The 17,321-nt window shown below is 54.0% G+C and overlaps 1 protein-coding gene across 2 annotated transcripts in view; it reads right to left on the reverse strand.

The window, feature by feature from the left end:
• Positions 1-16: 16 nt before the first annotated feature.
• LOC144934430 (uncharacterized) overlaps positions 17-17,321 on the reverse strand; it is a 58,229-nt gene continuing 40,924 nt past the window's right edge. The window contains exons 4-8 of one of the 2 annotated variants that reach the window (XM_078860180.1): positions 14,409-14,615; positions 9,028-9,180; positions 5,447-5,927; positions 4,591-4,804; positions 21-1,861 (exon numbers count right to left, since the gene is read on the reverse strand). In XM_078860180.1, coding sequence (XP_078716306.1) covers positions 1,354-1,861; positions 4,591-4,804; positions 5,447-5,927; positions 9,028-9,180; positions 14,409-14,615 — 1,563 coding nt within the window. In that variant the 3' untranslated portion in view covers positions 21-1,353. Of the gene's footprint in view, positions 1,862-4,590; positions 4,805-5,446; positions 5,928-9,027; positions 9,181-14,408; positions 14,616-17,321 lie in introns of both variants that reach the window. The other variant, XM_078860181.1, reaches the window with a different exon arrangement.

Consider the following 17,321-nt stretch of genomic DNA (forward strand, 5'->3'; position numbering starts at 1 on the left):
GATGGGCGGTAGCAGCAGCGAGGTTTCGAGATGAGACGGCCACTCGGTAATTGTTACATTGTTTATTTTAAATAATCAACCACTGCAAACAGGAAATGTGAAAAAAGGGAATGTACAGTAGATACAGTAGTACTTGTGCAATTTCTGGACAAGGGTGTTGTTGGTGGTTGGCGGTGGTGGTTTGGGTGGTTGGGTGGTGAGCGTTGGTGCGCGTGTGAACGGAACCAACGCCACACGCCAGAGGGACGTTTGGGAAAGGGCGCGCGAATGATAAAGACAGCGTACAAAAGCTAAATTACGCAGAAGCTGTCGAAGCGGGACTTTGCAGTTGAGCTATTGCCGCAAGACAAATTTGACACAAAAAACAAAACTTTCCTGAGTCTTAGCCGTTATGTTTAAGGAGAATACCAGGTCACTTCTTTTTTTAAACGATCGATAACGCGACTGATTGATTCATTACATTAATAATTTGAGACGTCCGCTTTCGTTTAAAAGTATCGAACACTATAACACTCACAAATACCATGTATATCGAGGGATTAAAAACACGTAAATACATATGAGCTACTGCAGAACCACCTTAATTCGTGTTGTCTGCCGTGAAAACACGTTGACGATCGGAGAGCATTTTGCCTCGAGCTCCAAAAGCGAAAAATAAGGGTTGTATTTATTTGGCACTGGTTCAACAAAACACAGGGCGTGGGCGCAGATGGACGGGGCTGCCCGTTTTTAAATCACGAGGTTGGGGGTGGTGGTGGTGGACGTCGCATGGTTCAAAAAGATTTCTGTTTTGCTGCTTGACCGCCGGACCTTTTTCGTCGGCCCAACCCTCGCAACAACAAAAAAATCGGGCAGCCCGTTGCGGGGGAAGGATGCACAGGGGTCCCCTCGACCGACACGGGGAGGGGGCCCCGGTTGCAAACTGCCCCCCCTCGGCTTGTGCACGAGGGGGAGTCGCGGAGGATGCGTTCTGCGATGTACAATTCGTTCACGGATAAGTGTGCTTGTTATGTTCGCAGAGCGAGCTGTGTTTTTTATTTTATTACAACGACGATTCCAGCCATGCACAAATTAAAGGAGTGTTTGCTGCCCTAAGCAGTTGGTTATGTAAATTATGTAAATCCGAGTAATTGCTGAGAAGTAACTGTATGCAAGTCTCCGGTCAAATTTTGGCCCACGCGTAAAATTCAAACTGCTCTCGTGCAAACGTTCTTCACAGCGAAAAGGGGCAAGCGGTAACGTGTCCCTGACCGGCTCGCAAGTACATTTATAGGAAATGAACCGTACGTGTGAAGTACGTCGCGCTGCACCCGCCGTTCCGTACGCGTCGCGAACAGCGGCCGCTTGCGCCTCCTAGCAGAGCACCGGGTACGTCTGCGACGGCATCGCCGCGCCCGCCTGGGGCCGTCCTCGCTCTCCGTCGTTTTGCGGCGGTCCCAGCAGGCCGCCAACGCCACCGCTGGGTGGTCCCTGCGAGCTCGGCTTTGGACTCGTCGTGAGGTCGGGCGGCCGGGCGGCCTGCGGCTCGCGGCACTCCGGGGGGGTTCCTATTCGGTTTGCCGACGGGCAAGCGGCGCGCGCGCCCTGTTCGCCGCTGTTCCGAGACTCGGGCCACCCACCGACTAATCCGGGGGCTGCCTGTCCTCTGTTGATGTGCGCCGGTTTGGTCAGCAACGTGTCTCTGTCCATCACCAAGGCGCGGCAGGAGGGGGGTGGCCCCCAGTCGGCATCCGACGTGCCCTCGAGGCAGCTCAGTGACGCACATCTGATGCTCCTAATGGAGATGAAGGCAGAATTGCTGTTGGGGATGAAGTTGACTTTGTTCTTGTCCGGAGAACTAATTGTCACGGTTCCGCCAAACCTGAAATTAAAAATATGCCCAGGTATGAGGGTTGCGTTCAGATGATAGAGAAATTGTGGGAGGGGGGGGTATTGTTGGAAATATTTGGACGAAAGCTCAATATATATTTTTCCCTTTCAAAGAAAAACACTCCGGAGGTGATGCAGTGAAACGCCCTACTTATATTTGGCTGACTGTTGATTCGGGTTTCTTGCAAACGGTTTTCCATTCGGTTGCTCAAAACAAACGGAAAACCCAAGTGACTCACATTATTCACATACACAAAAAGAAAATGTAAACAGTCCCAAAAAAAATTCCTCCATTTTTTTTGACGTTTCTGAGAACCGTGCCGCTCGACTGGCAAGGAGAGGTGGCTGCTGCCACCACAGGAAGCTTGCCGCCACTGGAAACCTGGCACTGCCCCGAGCCGGCACTGCCCCGCGTTTCAAGGACGCGCGCCTGGGCATCGGGCCCTCTGTCCAACTCGCACCACCACCACCACCACTACCGGCAGGAATGGTAAAACCGGCAATTATTATTACTGGGAAATTACAGCTTTTGCTTTTCTACAGCCAGCATAACATTAAACTTTTACAAAACAAATCAGCAGATGGTGACTAATGTTCAGGTGGTGGTCACTAAAATAGCAACGAGCTTCGGTCAAAAGTAGTAATAATAAATGGGACTGCCCAAACACTTGTATTGAGCAAACATTCAAAGGCAAAAGTAACGAGAGTGGGTGAGTGGGTGGATGGGGGGTGTGGAATGAAGGGGTGTGCCGGGGCATGGGTGTGGAAGCCCGGGAGTCACGGCCCTTCTGGGCTCTTTCCATCGATGTTGAAATTACGAACGGTGGAGAGGGGGGAGGAAGGGGGGGGGGCGTTGCCATGCAGCTGAAAGGAGGCCGAGCTCCAGCGCAGACCTCCGTTACCAGCGGCACGACCCCCCCTCCACCCCCATTGTCACAGCGGCTAGCTCCGATGGCTCGGTGGCACGTGTAACTGCTTGCGGGGAAGTGCAAACCGTAAGCATACGGTGTACAGCCCGCACGCCGTGTGCTGAGAGCTTCAGATACGACGCAGTTCTTAAAAACGTCCTCTGCGCGCTCTCCCATGCCTCGGTTTTTTTCCCATGTGCAGTCTGTTCTATAATGCGGTAGTTGCGTTCCTCAAACATGGGAAAAATGGCATGAGAAGTAATATATAATAATACATCGCGTGAAATCCAATTCACATTATAAAAACTACACGCGGCGTTATAGGAGAACAGACGGTACTAATCTCGTCGATTCCAATGCAACCTGAGTCGTTGCTTACTGCCTGCGCCGGATAATTGATAAACGGGTGAATCCACATTGTGGTGGGGCCCGAAAAGACACCTCCACCTGAATTGTTCCTCGTGTGTGTGTGAATGTGCGTGTAGTTCACCCAGTCAGCACAGTGTGCAAACGTGTAAGTTTCAGTTTATTTGAGTAATTTTTGTTCACCTGGGGCGGGGCCTATTGAGCGACATTTTTCAACGGGTGCAGCGGTGACCCTCGAGTGGTTGGAGTAGTGGGGGAGGTGGGGGGGAGAAAGCTGGATACAGAAAAATGTGTGGGCCTGTTGAACTTTTTTCGCAGAGTACATAGCCAACCGTGCCAATCGGAGGTGCGAGATTCGTAGCAGAAGAACTAAAGCGAACAATTTGAAAATGAAAATCGACAGCTGCACCTTGCGAGCTTCGACATCAGCAACGGGGCGACAACGGCCACACCACCCCCCACCCCCTCCCCGCACGTTGTTACGGCCTGAATAGGTGCTCGCCAACTGCGCTCGCCCCAAAACATCTGTTTGAGGCTGGATGACAGACCTTCCGTCTTCTCTATTTAAAAGCCCTTTTTTGGTAACGAGGTGGCCTCTGGGACGGATCTTCTGAGAGTTTTGTTTTCTGCCGCGACGGAGGAGAACCTTTGCGCGGCTTCTGAGGAAACTGCGTCGTGCTGGGGCGACGGTAATGTTTGCACGACCACTCGGCAGCTCCCATGAGCATGTGAAGACGTGGCCAAATGGCCCCGGGCCTACGTGAACGCCATGTCATTAAACTGGGTGTGACATCGGCAATAAATAGAGCACGTGATAATAATTACTATAAAATGAAATAAAAACAGCGACAGACTCCTAATGAGCAATCCACGGAGCCACCGAGTGGCGATAAGCTCGGATGTGGTGGTAGGAATAATAATGTATTAATGATGCCCCTTTGTTTATCCTGGGAAATGACGACTATTTTTTCAGGAGGGTCCTACGTTGGGAGGGAGGGAGGAGGGGGTAGCTGTCGTGGTGTCACGGTTACCAGACCGGACTTGCACATTGAGAGTTTGCCGCGGGTTGACGGTGCACGTTTATCAATGCCCCCCTGCCTCTGTCCACCCGGCTATATGGATGCGAACACCACAGATGTGTGGCCAGCGTGGAGGCCAAAACACCCTCCCAGAGGGGCTCTTGAGAGCCCCCCTTCCCGACAGTGGAGCCCCTTCCACCAGCAGTGGCGTGAGCGAGCAACTGCGGGAGCTGCGCCTTTCTCCCACTTTTACTTAGTTTTTTACCTTTTACCTGCGCTGGGATGTTTGGCCATCCCCACCAATGCGGCGAGGACGAACAGGTTTTTCGATCGTTTGAGAAATATTTCTGACACCCAGTGGATGATTGGGTGGTGGGTGGCGGGGAGCGGGGGTGGTGGTGGTGGTCTGGGAAGAGCGCAGGACTCACTGAGTGGAGAGCTCCTCGAGGTTGCAGCTGCCCACCGGGCTGCCCTCTCTGCCCTCGGGGGCCGGCCGGTCCTCGGGGCCCCGCGCCGCGCGCACCGGCTTGGGGAAGGTCGAGCTGCGGCCGGCGCGTGGCGCCGAGATGAGCTTGGGCAGGAAGAAGGCCCCGTCCGCCGCCGCGGCCGCGGCCGCCACCGCCGCTCCACTCGCGGCCACCGCTGTGTGGGAAGAGCGGTCGGGTCAAAGGGGACCAAGCGGCACGACGCCGCTGGGTTCGGCGCTCGCAGAGAGGGGATAACAAGAAGAGGGAGCTGTGGGTGGTGTGGATTCCATGTGTCTCACTGAGAATACCGTGGAGTGGCAATTGAAACTGGGGCTAGTTTCTCAAATCTCCCCCGCCCCTCTGTCCATCTGGCGGTATTAATGGGTGCATTAGTCGATCGGCATGTCGTGCATGATGGGGTGAAGTGTAGGTATTCCCACGTCTGGTCGGCATGATGAGGTCGACCAACTGCGCACTCGGGTTTACGCTCGTGGATGCCCTTCCATCAGCAGCAGGTGCAAGGTCGCACAATTCGCAGGCCACCAGTCGGTCAATGGACACCGAAACTCGTCGGAAACTCCAATGGGAAAGCCTTGAACTCCCTAATGATGCACAATCCCACCGTTACTGTCCCTTGCATTTCAATGCTCTGTATACATCCGCATTGTGTTCTAAGTTGCATTGAAACAGAGAAAGGGAGGGAACGCTCGCCCCTGGAGCCGCACGTTTACTCCGCCCGCCGCGGGCGTGCCCCACTCGCCCCCGCGTGCCCCACTCGCCCCCGCGTGCCCCACTCGCCCCCGCGTACCCCACTCACCTCCGTGCGGCCCGTCACTTGCGCCAGGGCCCCCGGACGGCGGCAGCGACGTCGGCGCGGCCTCCGCCTCCACGCAGACGCAGACGAACGGCGACCGCCCGTCGGGCTGCAGCGGCGCCGGCCGCGCTAGGCACGGGGACTCGGGCCCTTCCGCAGAACCGAGCGCCGCCACCACCGCCGCCGCGCTCCGTCGTTTGGCCGCGGCCTCGGCACCGGCGACGCCGCCGCTGCTGTCGTCCGTACGCCGCGAGGGTGACGCGGCGGGCGCCGCCGCCGCGTCCGCCGGGCGGGTCGCGCCGCCGGAGCCGCCGTGGAGGGTCGGGGCCCGGTCCCGCGGGCCCCCACGCTCCGGCGAGCCAGGGGTGCGTGCGTCCCTCCGTGCCGGCACGGGGGGCGTCTGCGTGTCCACGGTGCGAGTGGCGCTGCTCCGCCCGGGGGGGCACGGCAGCGGGGCCCGGTGGCCGTCCGGCGCGTTCTGTAGCTACGGGGAGGGAAGGGGGAGGGGGGCTCTGTCACACGCGTCTGCCAAGAGATCTCACAAGAATCTCGCAAGGGCAGACCGGTTCTTTCTCCAAAGTGTTTTTTGGTCGTGCCACGTGTTTGTCGCCATGGTGTCCGGTGTTCCGCTTCAGTTTCTTCAGCAACTGAAAGTTCCTTAGAACTCGGAACGAAACGTCGGAAAACGTTCCGAACAACACGCGGCGGAAAACACAGTGTCGCTCGACTGCTGCAACCTCCGCAACCGTAAAAAACTATTCGTAATTAAATAGCCGACGGCCGGGCGTCGAGGCGCAGATTAAGATAGAACCGCTCCCCACCATGACCCCTCGTCTGTGATGGAGCGGCATTCACGTCGTCGTTACCCACTTGAGAACCTTCCCGGAGGAAGAGGGCAAGGTCAGGACACTGAGCCACATTGGCGATCGATCGCAATCTGGTTTCTCTTTCAAGCAAAAAAGAAATCAGACAGGGCTTCCAATTCCCGCTTAATCCAAGCAATTTTAAAAGACAAATACACGCCATCAGAAGCACATTATGGAGCAGATTTTCGCAGCAGCTGGGGCTCAGCTGCGCTTTGGGGGTTTGGAGCGATAGACTCGCGAACGCACGCGCACGGAGGGAGGGTTGGTGGTGCAGCCACGTGACCGCTCTTTGCTTTACTCACCCACCCCGGCACCCGTCGGTCACTTGTGAACCACACCTGAAATGCGTCATCACAATCACAGTCCCCAAATCGAGCGGCGTGACTGAGGTTGTCTTCAGAAATGGCTCCGTAAGCAACGCGTAGCGTCATTACTACCAACACGTGCTCCGTGTATTGAATGTTTTTACTATTGATGAAAATAGATTTGTATGCTCACGATGAGTGCATCGAATCAGGCGTGTAAGGGTCTATTCATTTACAGTTTTACGTATGTATTTTGATCTTCCTTCGCACCGTACATAGCCAACCATGCTATTTGCATACAATTTGCAAAAACGAACACTTTCCACAAATCTTATGCAAATGTAACCTTTCGGCGAGTAAACCCAAAGAGGCAAACGCACACGGCACAGCAAGATGGAGAAGAATCAAACCTTGAATGGAATCTGTGACCTCGAATCGTGTCAAGTTAACTGACCCGTACAGGGGCCGGCGAAGCATCGAATTCATTCTCCATTTAGAACATTGGGAGCGCCGACCCGTTGCACTTCACACGTTTCTATGTGGCCCTATTTGCGGATTAATATTCTCACACGACAATTCACATCGACTGCCCGATGGATATATGTATGGATGTAGAATTCACAGACAACGCCAGCGTGTTTGTCACGAAAAGCCATTCGTATGGGGGGGGGGGGCGGGGGGGAAGCAACGGGACGCTTACTACAACGCTGGAGAAGATTGTGAAAAACATCTTCTGGAGTGGGCACGTAAATTATACACTTCAGATCCAAGCGTGCGGGGGACGTGTGGTAACACTATTTAAGGCTACAGTCTTCCCCCCCCCTAAAAAACCCCCATCAAGACAGGAGATCACGGCCGCCGTGTGCTCGCCGCCGTTCATTTAGCGCGAAGACGGATTCGCACCTCCGCAATCCCGCGATGGATTACCGCGCGAGCTTTTATAGCACGTGCCATTTTTTAAGCCACTCGGCATCTTGATGAAAATGTGGCAGTTGTGATGATGGCGACGATGACGATTGATGCTGCGAAACTTTCCTAAACGAGATAAAATACATTTTAAAACAACGAAGCCTGCCATCAACGCGAACATCGCCGCAGGCCGCGAAGCATGTGGCGGATGGTCGCTTTGTGGCAATTTAATTCAGAACGGGGCGCTGTTTTTTTGTTTCTCGTTGTCATGAAAGGGATGCAGTTAAGCTCCGCTTACTTCGAAATCACACACCTGATCCCGACAGGCGCTGTACTGTGGCCTAAGCCAGGATTTTCCAAAACGTTGCTTACAAGGGCTAATCCTCCTATGCAAACACACGCACTCTCCGCTCTCGATCACGCCCCGCCAGTTGACTCGTGCGGCGACTCGACGGGCCCCACCGGTGACACAGCCCCGTTTGCGCCGGAGGCAGAGGTTCAATTCCCACAGCTGCGAAGGAATTTTCCCCAAGCAGCCGACCTGCTGCGAGGCGAGAGGTCGAAGGTCGCGAGCGACGTCACCGAGCCGCTCGCACCTCTCGACTCGAACGTCACGTTCAACCGTTCCTGAGATTGACGCCACGACAGGCCTCGCATCATTAAAGCCCGCGTGGGCGTGGACGCGGCGCTTTGCGCCCGTACGCGCCAGTACGGCGCGCCGCCTGCTTTGTCGATCCACTTGTCAGGCGAGGGCCTTCCCACACACCGTGATGCATAATTTGACCGTACTTCACCAACGCGCCAGCCTGTGCGTCTTGGTGAAGGCAGGGAGCATAGGTACGGATGTTTCTGTTCGTGATGGGTTTTCCCGTCATTTGTAGATCTGGACTGCATGTTGGGATGCGAGAGAAAACCGCCTTGAAGCGATGCTGCAGAGTGGGCGGGTCGGCTCCCCGTGCCGACGCCTCTGTTGTTGCACTCGTGCGCTCCAGGCTCGACCCTTAGCTCCTCGGGACGCTGCCGCATATGTCCCTGCACAGGGCTTCGTTTCTCAATAATTTCCACGTTGCTGGTAGCGATGGGAGATGTTCCGTATTTGGTGTGCCGGGAAAAATGTTTTCCGGGGTTTGCCGACCCGGCTGAAATCGATTAAGCCGTACGAGCATCGCAGTGACGCGTCCGGCACATCGCTTGCTATTGCGATGGGCGCACTTCCGATTAGCATGGTTGGCTATGTACGGTGCGAAAGGGCAAATGAGACATTTCTCCAGGGCCTAATACGCCAGAGGGGCCCACAATAGACAAAAACATTGCAAAGAGTAGGCTTGTTTATTCACATTCAATTTTCCATGTGAATATAAACAATCCTACATTTAACACTATTAATTAGTTATGAATTGCTGTAATGGGGGGGGGGGGGGGGGCGTCGTCTTTTGCACTGTGGTGTCCCAAGATCGGAGGGTGTCTGAACCTGGCCGCGGCAGGTCGTGCGCGGCTCCGTTACCTGTCGGCGTGTGCGGTCCGCGTCCTCGTTGTGCAGGAACACGCCCTCTAGCTCCTGGTTGAGGCCCTCCAGGCTGCCCCGCAGCCAGGCCAGGCCCCAGCGGCCCAGTGGCACGGAGGACACGGGGATCGAGTCGCGCCGGGGCCACGACGCCTGCAGGAGGGAGGGGAGGGAGTTTGTCACGAATCGCTCGTCACTGTTTGGATTTGGAATCTTTATTTACGCTGGTGGAATCCGAGGAGCTGCGGCGCTCTGTTTCGCAGGTGTCCAGTCGGGGTGGGTCAGAAAGTTACAACAACAAACAATACAAAGACGCGATAGGAGTGCAAAGTATGGGAAAGGTAAGCAAATCACAACCAAAACTTATTTTTATGTTCCCAGCTAAAGCCCACTGAGCTATTAGCGTCTGGTTCAAAAGTGACCGGGCCACAGATTATATTTATAGCTCGACGAAGTGGCTTATCATGTGAAAATTCACAGCAGCTGAGGAATCTAAATAATCCAAACGCATGTTTCTAAACGTGGAGGGAGGCTACATGCGACCGTAGTGCCTTCTAGCGATGGGACCACAAAGGTTACTACCATTGCAGAAGATCATCACCTGCATGTGCAAGCAGCCTGCGAACACTCAAAGTCTACACCAGAAAGATATATTTATATATTTGTTCCCTTGTTCATCAAGACTAAGGACTGAGAGGCAGCCAAATGGGAGAACAGGCCAGAGAGGATGCCCACAGTGGAGATGGAGCGATGAAATCGACTCGCGTGTCCGGGAGCGAGATAAACTATCCACTGCTGGATGAAGGCCTCCAACAGCCGTCGCCATCTCTCATGGCCTCAAGATGCAACGAATCATCGAGTGCCTGCATGCAAGTTGATCTCATGTGTAGGAGCCAGACCGGTTGTCGTTCCCTTCTTTGGATGCCACTCCTTCATTAGTCTTGACATTTTTTTATTTTCTTCTATTCTTCACAATTCTGGCAAATCGCCTGTGAGGGCTGGTTGTAATCGCCAGCGAAACGTCGTACTCGAATTGTAAATGTTGTGGGTTTACTCTCCAACACACAACCGGTGTGCTGAGGTAGTAGCTAACTGGCACGTTTACGTGACCAACCTGACTAATCGGCTGTGCCGGGTGGTGGCGGGTTAATGACACATTTATATTTATGCGATCTAACCACAAAACAAACATTTTATTATGGATTTTCTTTGTATTTTAGTAAAAATATCCACGTACAATATAGGCCTTGGCTTTGAACAGAATACACATTACGTGCATTAACCTGCCTACACACAGGTTAATGCACGTAATTGGAGAAATCGAATACGTTGCACCACATGTGGTCTGCATTTCATTTTTCAACTCTTGTAGCCGGCCTGGCGTGGGGGAAAGCAGTGGCGCAGTGGCTACTGCACCGCACGATGAAACCCGTTGACCCGAGTTCGACTCCTGTCCGTAGGCGAGCTGACTCGTGACCCCCCTCCCTCCAGCCCTGCCTGGCGCCGTTCTCCACGGCGTTTACCGACCCCCGGTGATTGCATTAAAAACAACAAGCCAGCAGCCGCCAAAAACATTTGAGAGCATCTGATAAAGCGGAGGAGACTTTGCCTCTGGCAATTGGGGTATCCAGTCACCGCAGCCTTGCTGGCAATTGTACAGCCCCAATACACTGCCGGACGAAGGCCTTTCCATGCCGTGTCGGTCGTTAGTGTTATTTGACCATACTTCACACTGATGTATGGACTGGGGACTATCATTCTCCACCAGAATCTGGACATCCGTGATGAGAGAGCTTCGCAGCTTATCGGATTCAGCCAGTCTAAACAGAGATTCTGATTCTGACAGGTCGTGTTGCCGAGTTTGGTAGTGCACCGCCCCGACCACCGCTCCACCCCGCCGCCCCGCAGCCTTCGACCGCGGCACAGCACGTGACCGTCCACCTCAGCGGTGGCCGCGGTGGAGATCCTCTTGGGCTTGGGGGTGGCATGGGGTGGGAGAGGTGGAGGCGGGGGGGGGGGGGGACGGCGCCCCCCCCCCCAACTCGTGCGTCCCCTATTCAGAGGCCGCTCCCCACGTGGTTTTGGGCGGCACTCGGGGCTCGAGTTAAAGAGGTCACCGCGACCACTGCCACTGATTGTGTTGTCGTTCTCACCCCCCCCCCCCCAGCTCTATCTGCCCTGTAACTCGTCCATGGACACGGTCCTGCCACTGGCATCTGCTACCAGGGCCCCCCTTAAGGAGGCCATGTGTAACAATCAGGGCCGGATCCATCTTTGCCCCTGGGGTACCAGAGCAGGATCCACCCCCCCCCCCACCGCTCCTCTCTCGACCCTGCTGCATGACCTTCGTTACACGGGGTGCATACAAAACCGCGTGTGGCACGCCAAAGTCAAAGACAGTCAAACTTTAAACATGCTTGAAACCTTAAGAATTTAGAAGAGGGGGGTGGGGGGGATAATCAGAATCTTTATTTATCCTGGAGAAAGCTGATGAGCTATGAAGCTCTTTTTGGCAGTGGGGGGCTCAGCCCCCTCCAGCCCCCCACAACCCAACGGGGCTGTCCTCCGCTCCTCCCGTTACACACACGGACACAAGCAAATATGACCAACCCATCAGATCTTAAAATAAAAATGTATTGTACTTTTTTTTTCTCCTTTCCCGTGGGTCTCTCTGGAGTCTTGGGCCCTGGACTAATATCCCGTTTGCCCCTCCTAAATCCGGCTCTGCTTCCAAGCGTCCCTTGGCTGTGGTCAGGGGGTAGCATCGCCCCCTCACCCCTCTTCCTTCCCCCCTTGCCCTCGATCCTGGCACCTCCTCCCTCCTCACAACACCCACGAGGCTGCCGGTCGCCGGGATACAAAGAAGCTGGGGGCTCGCTGCTGGCGACGCGCGATTCAATGGGGGGCCCCCGGGCTCCGTTCCGGGAGTGGAAATTAATCAGAGCGGGGAGACGGCACCGCCCGCCGAGCCGAGAGAAAAATCCTTCCCTGTCGCCAACGGCGCCGGCTCGGAGGGGCGACGTGGGGGGGGGGGGGGGGGGCGCAGGCCCTGCAACCACTCGCTGGGCCCACTGCTTGCGGAAGGTCCTCCTCGAGAGGGTTACTTTAGCCTACTCCTCCATACTGGCCAAACGCCTTGGACGAAGTTGGAGCATCCAACCACATACGAGCTGCCGATCGACTCACCCATTAACACCGCTGGGGGGACAGAGCTGGGGGGAGGGATTTAAGAGACCTGCCACGCCAGGAGGTTGCACCGGTGACCTCTGGTTTGCAAGCCCGGTGTGTCAACTGCTCCCCCGCGGCACGTTGGGAGAAACTCGCGTGAATTTGAGATCGAGAGCGAGCGAGCGAGTGAGCGAGCGTGAGGACTTGCTACTCGGAATCATCGAGCGCTGCACCGCTGCCGATTAAACACAGCGCGTGTAAAAATCTCACACGCTACCGCCCGTGAAATGATCTCCGATCAGGTTGTGTTTGACCACAGGCTGGAGGTGCGATGACAATTAGGACATTTTCCGTGGGCGTGCGCACACCTGTGAATAAAGTCGTGAGCGCGATTCGAAGGTGCCTGTCGTGTGATTTCCCCCAAAGGCAGTGTCCACACGACCATCCCTCGTGACATCCCTGGCAGGCACCATTGGCCCGGTATCCTGTCGATCCTGCTCTGCCTACTGTGGTCTCGAATGACTGAACATGTTTATATTTTTCGTTACTTCTACGTGTGCTATCCATACTACATAATACCTACTATAATCACCCAGGAATGTCTGTCGTTAACGCTCGTGACGTCACTCCACATCGACCAGTCCCCCTCATTAATATTCATGAGCAGGTTACATCCTCCACATGGACACCCCCCCCCCCTCATTAATGAGCAGGTGACGTCATTCCACATCGAACAGCCCCCCTCATTAATAATCATTATAAGGTGACGTCCTCCAAATGGACCCCCCCCATTTATAATAATTAGCGGGTGACGTCACTCCACGTGGGGGGATGAGGCGCCTCCTCCCCCCTCCTCGGTGTCAACTTACAACCCTCACTACAAAGGCAGAACCCTCACGTCACGCGATCTCCGTAGCGCTGTTGAGACATTGAAGTAAAAAGGACGTCACGATGAACAAGGGATTATAACCTTGAAATTAAATAGCTCTGTGTCACCGCGCCCTTACAAATTGCACATTAATGCAATGGATATCACGTCGCGGTCTGCTTTTCGCTTGCAAGTTTCAGATTTACTGCAATACACCCGTCCTTGGACGGGCAAAAGGCTAGTGTATTAATACTAACAGTAATGCATGTGTATGTTGAACTTCTTTCGCACCATATATAGCCAGCCGTGCTAATCGGAGGTGCGGATGACCTTCATGACCTTTATGTACCCAGGAAGGCCACACCGAGCCTCGGCTCTTTTTTAAGAGGGCCCTGCCAAGTTTTCGCAGTAGCGGGAACACGACGCTGCAATTAGTCATTTGCAGGAAAACATTCTTTCAACATTGGGATGTTCGGCCAACACCGATGAAGTGCAAGCTAGCACATTGATAGCAACAACAACAACAACAGAAATCGGCATTCTGAGGGCGGCACGGTGAAGCAAACCGTTGACAAGCCACCACGGTCGCACGTCATGAAGGCGTGTCGAGAACTCCGCGTCGAGTGGCGTGGTGCCCAAGAGCCCCCGCCACTTGACTTAGGTTCTCCACCGTGAGCGCGAACACTCGCTCGCTCTTCAGATCACCGAAAGCTTTAATAACCTAGCACTCCGTATCGTAGCAAAAACAAAACTTGGGCAAACAACTCCCAAGGCTTAAAAAAAAACTACTGTATAGTTTTCTAGTTTTCCTTCCCAAGTATAGGACCATCCACGTGTTTTTTTTTTCGTCTTCAACCCCCCCCCACCCCCAGCTCAAGCAGCACCCCAGAGGGAAATGCTCCAGGTGGTGAAATCCTGAGCTATATGTGCGTGCGTGTGTCTGTGTGTATGCGTGTGTGTCTTTGTGGTGGAGCGGTGCAAACCCGGCGACCCGATTTCAATTCCCCGCCACGGCTAACGCCAGTGACGATTATCTTAACGGGTTCTGGGCCTCCCCTCGGTCGAGTCGGCCTCAAATGAATACCTGGTGCAGTGTGTAAACATCACCACTAGGGAGACAAAGGCGATCAGGAGTGGTGCTGGCTACCCACCCCCTCGTGGGTGCTCACTAACAGCACTTGCCCCGAGTCTGTTAAATGTTATTTGGGGGGTCTTTGTATGTGCATGTGTCCGTACGTACGTGTGTTTGTTCTTGCGTGTGTCCGTACGTGCGCGCGTGTCCGTACGTGCGTGCACGTGTCCGTACTTGCGCGCGCGTCTGTTCTTGCGTTGTGTCCGTACGTACGTGCGTGTGTCCGAGCGCGGCCGCAGGGCTTCCGTTGTTCTCGCGCCGCGCGTTGTGATGCTCGCTCTGGGGGGCCGCCCTGTCCGGTGGCTCGACCACATCGCGCGTCCCCCCCACTCCTCCTGCTCCCCCTCCTCCAGGTGTGACGCCGGGCTCGCCCGCACCCCGGCTCTTGCCACGCTGCAGCTGCTGCCGGAGTTTCACGATCTGCCGGAAGTCCACGAACCGCGCTCAGCGCTCCAGATCACATAGGCCGGGTCCGTGGGATTTTAATCTCAACCCTCTGGGACGTCACCGGTTTTACCATTTTTTTTTCACCTGATGACGATTGCTTGTGTTGCGATCGAAACGTCGTGATATTCTATTATTATTTTTTATTATTATTTTTCTATCTACGTGGCTTTACCGAAAGACTCAAAGAATACGTTAAGAGGGCTTTATAGGGTCCAACCGCGCAGTGGGGTCACGACCTTCTGACCCCCCCCCCCCCCCAGAGCCACGCCATTGAAGGAACAATCCTCGTGAGGGATTTTTTTGCATGTAACAATTCGACTCGTTTATTTTTAGGCGATTCCATTCTGCCCGTGCTATCGAGGCCGTGTCACGACCAGATGGAGAGGTTTGAATGAGGAAGGCTCGTGGTGAGCAGGGCACTGTGCTGTGTTCGTGTCAAGAGAAGGGCCTCAGACGATGGACATCTTTGAACGACTGCTGCAGTTACTTCAGTCGGCTTCTCTATCCATACGAAGGGCATATGTGTGTGTTTGTCTATATATATGTATGCCAGTCATCTCAGGCAACCCATGGCACCTGGGTCTGTCCCGTGACCTGTCAGCGAACAATTCACGTGGTCTCAGAGTGCACCTCGCCTGCCATAGGCAGCCGCGGTGACGTCACAGTCACTTGGTGGTGAATGGCGAGTGTTGGTATATATGTGCCCCCTGCCAAGCACGTTCATTCGTATTCGACCACCCAAAGACCGACGCCTCGCGCCCCGCTGGAGGACCCAATCCCCAGGCTCTCGGCGGTGCCGGCCTGGCGGCGGCCATCGTCCACCAGGGGCCGTGCGGCCACCGCCGCCGCCCCCAGCACGGACACTACGCAGTGAGCCCCGGTCGCCCTGACAGCCACGCTGGCACAAAAGTCAAAAGTTCCGGACGAAACGCTCCACACCAGGCTAATGGGGGGGCACATACGTGCTCTGTTAATTTACACCAGGGCAGTGGGTGACATTTCCCCCTACCAGTCCTCCCCCCCCCCCCACACATCGGTCACACGGACTGACGCGGTGGCGCGAGGGGACGGCTGTGCCGCTCTGCCCGGATGATTGCTCTTCCTGGTGCTGAAAGTGGCAGCTTTGAATGGTGGCTCCTGTGCCATCCCGTTATGGTGACGATTCGCAGCATTTCACAAGAGAGCAAAGCATTCTGAATGACGTATAACTATACAAAAAAATACTTGAAACTTTGTCGTAGAACGAAGCAAAATGGAGAGTACTATTATAACAATCATATATTCATTCCACAGAATGAAAAGCCCTGGTAGAATAGTTCAAATAAAAATGTTTAATAATTTGTTTTTGTTTTTTACAAAATGTATGTTTCTCCATTCTCCCATGGAGAAGCGAAATGCTCCTTCATGGAATAAAAAATGGTGACCTTAGAAAATTGAAATAATCAAATAGTTAATAATGAAAATTAATCAAAATTAGTGTTGTTATAACAATTCTATTTAATGGAGTAGAACGTGTTGTTTATATTTATTTAAAGTTGCGCATTTTGATGTGACGTCACATTTCCCCCCCTCGTCACACATCGTCACAAATGTCTGACCCCCCTCCCCCCCCTAGGTGCGTGACGTCATTTATGGACGGCTCCTTAGATCACGAAAGCTCGAGTGTCAATGACTTTAAATACTTATTTTCGAATTACAAAGCTTCAAACTCAATCTGGTCTGGATTATATAGCGTGTGTAGTACAATGCAATGTGTGTATGTTGAACTTCTTTCACACCGCACGTGGGCAACCGTGCTGATGTGCATTCGTGTCGAGTTTAAATGCAACCGCATCGTGTGCGGACACAGCGGACTTATTTATATTACAGCAAGAGGCAGCCAGTCATGGACAAAGAAAGGCCTTGAGTTTGGACTTGAACAATGACAGGGAGTCTACAGCACGAATAGCTGGGGGAAGTGCATTTCAGACTACGGGGCGGGGTGCAGCAGAGGACAAGAAGCGACCTCCCGCTGACTGGGAATAGCCGAGAAACGCTGCAGCCGGGTAAACGAGAGCTGTCTCTTGGGCTGACTGTTCCTTTAAGTGACACTCCAGCTCTGTGACCAATCAGAAAGTACTAAACTCCCGAGCAACGATTTACCCCGTCCCTTTCCCGCCACGGCGCCTCGGGCAAGCAGCACTAAAAGCCACATCACCGCAGCCGGCGGTTTCGTCCATTTGATTTCGGCTGAGCGTGTGTTCAAGTTCTACTTGGTTATTTAACATTTTTCGAAAAAGGCTGCAAGTCATAATTAACGCACGACCGGTCTGGGACAACCCTGGGCTTGATAATGAACTCAAGGACAAGCCCGGGCACGTCCGTGCCAGGTCTGCGCGCTCTGCTCCACTGACCGCCGATTGCTCGCCTGGGACGGCTTCAAACACCGTGCACAACGAACAGCATTTCTACTTTGAAGGAATAAACAAAACGCCGCGGAATTGGCTTTTTTTATTATTATTAAATGTAAACCGTCATCGTTGTTGGCACCGACGGTGACCTCCAAGTGCCGGCACGAAAAAAGAATCAAAGAGAAAACTTTAATTTTCTCATGAAATTAGGGAGGGGAAAAAAAATTAGAGACTGAAAAATGTGCGGCAAGTGCCAGGCTCGGCTGTCGAGGCGAGCGGCTGCTGCCCG

Source organism: Lampetra fluviatilis, chromosome 10 (genome assembly GCF_964198595.1).
Source record: "Lampetra fluviatilis chromosome 10, kcLamFluv1.1, whole genome shotgun sequence".
Classification (NCBI taxonomy): domain Eukaryota; kingdom Metazoa; phylum Chordata; class Hyperoartia; order Petromyzontiformes; family Petromyzontidae; genus Lampetra; species Lampetra fluviatilis.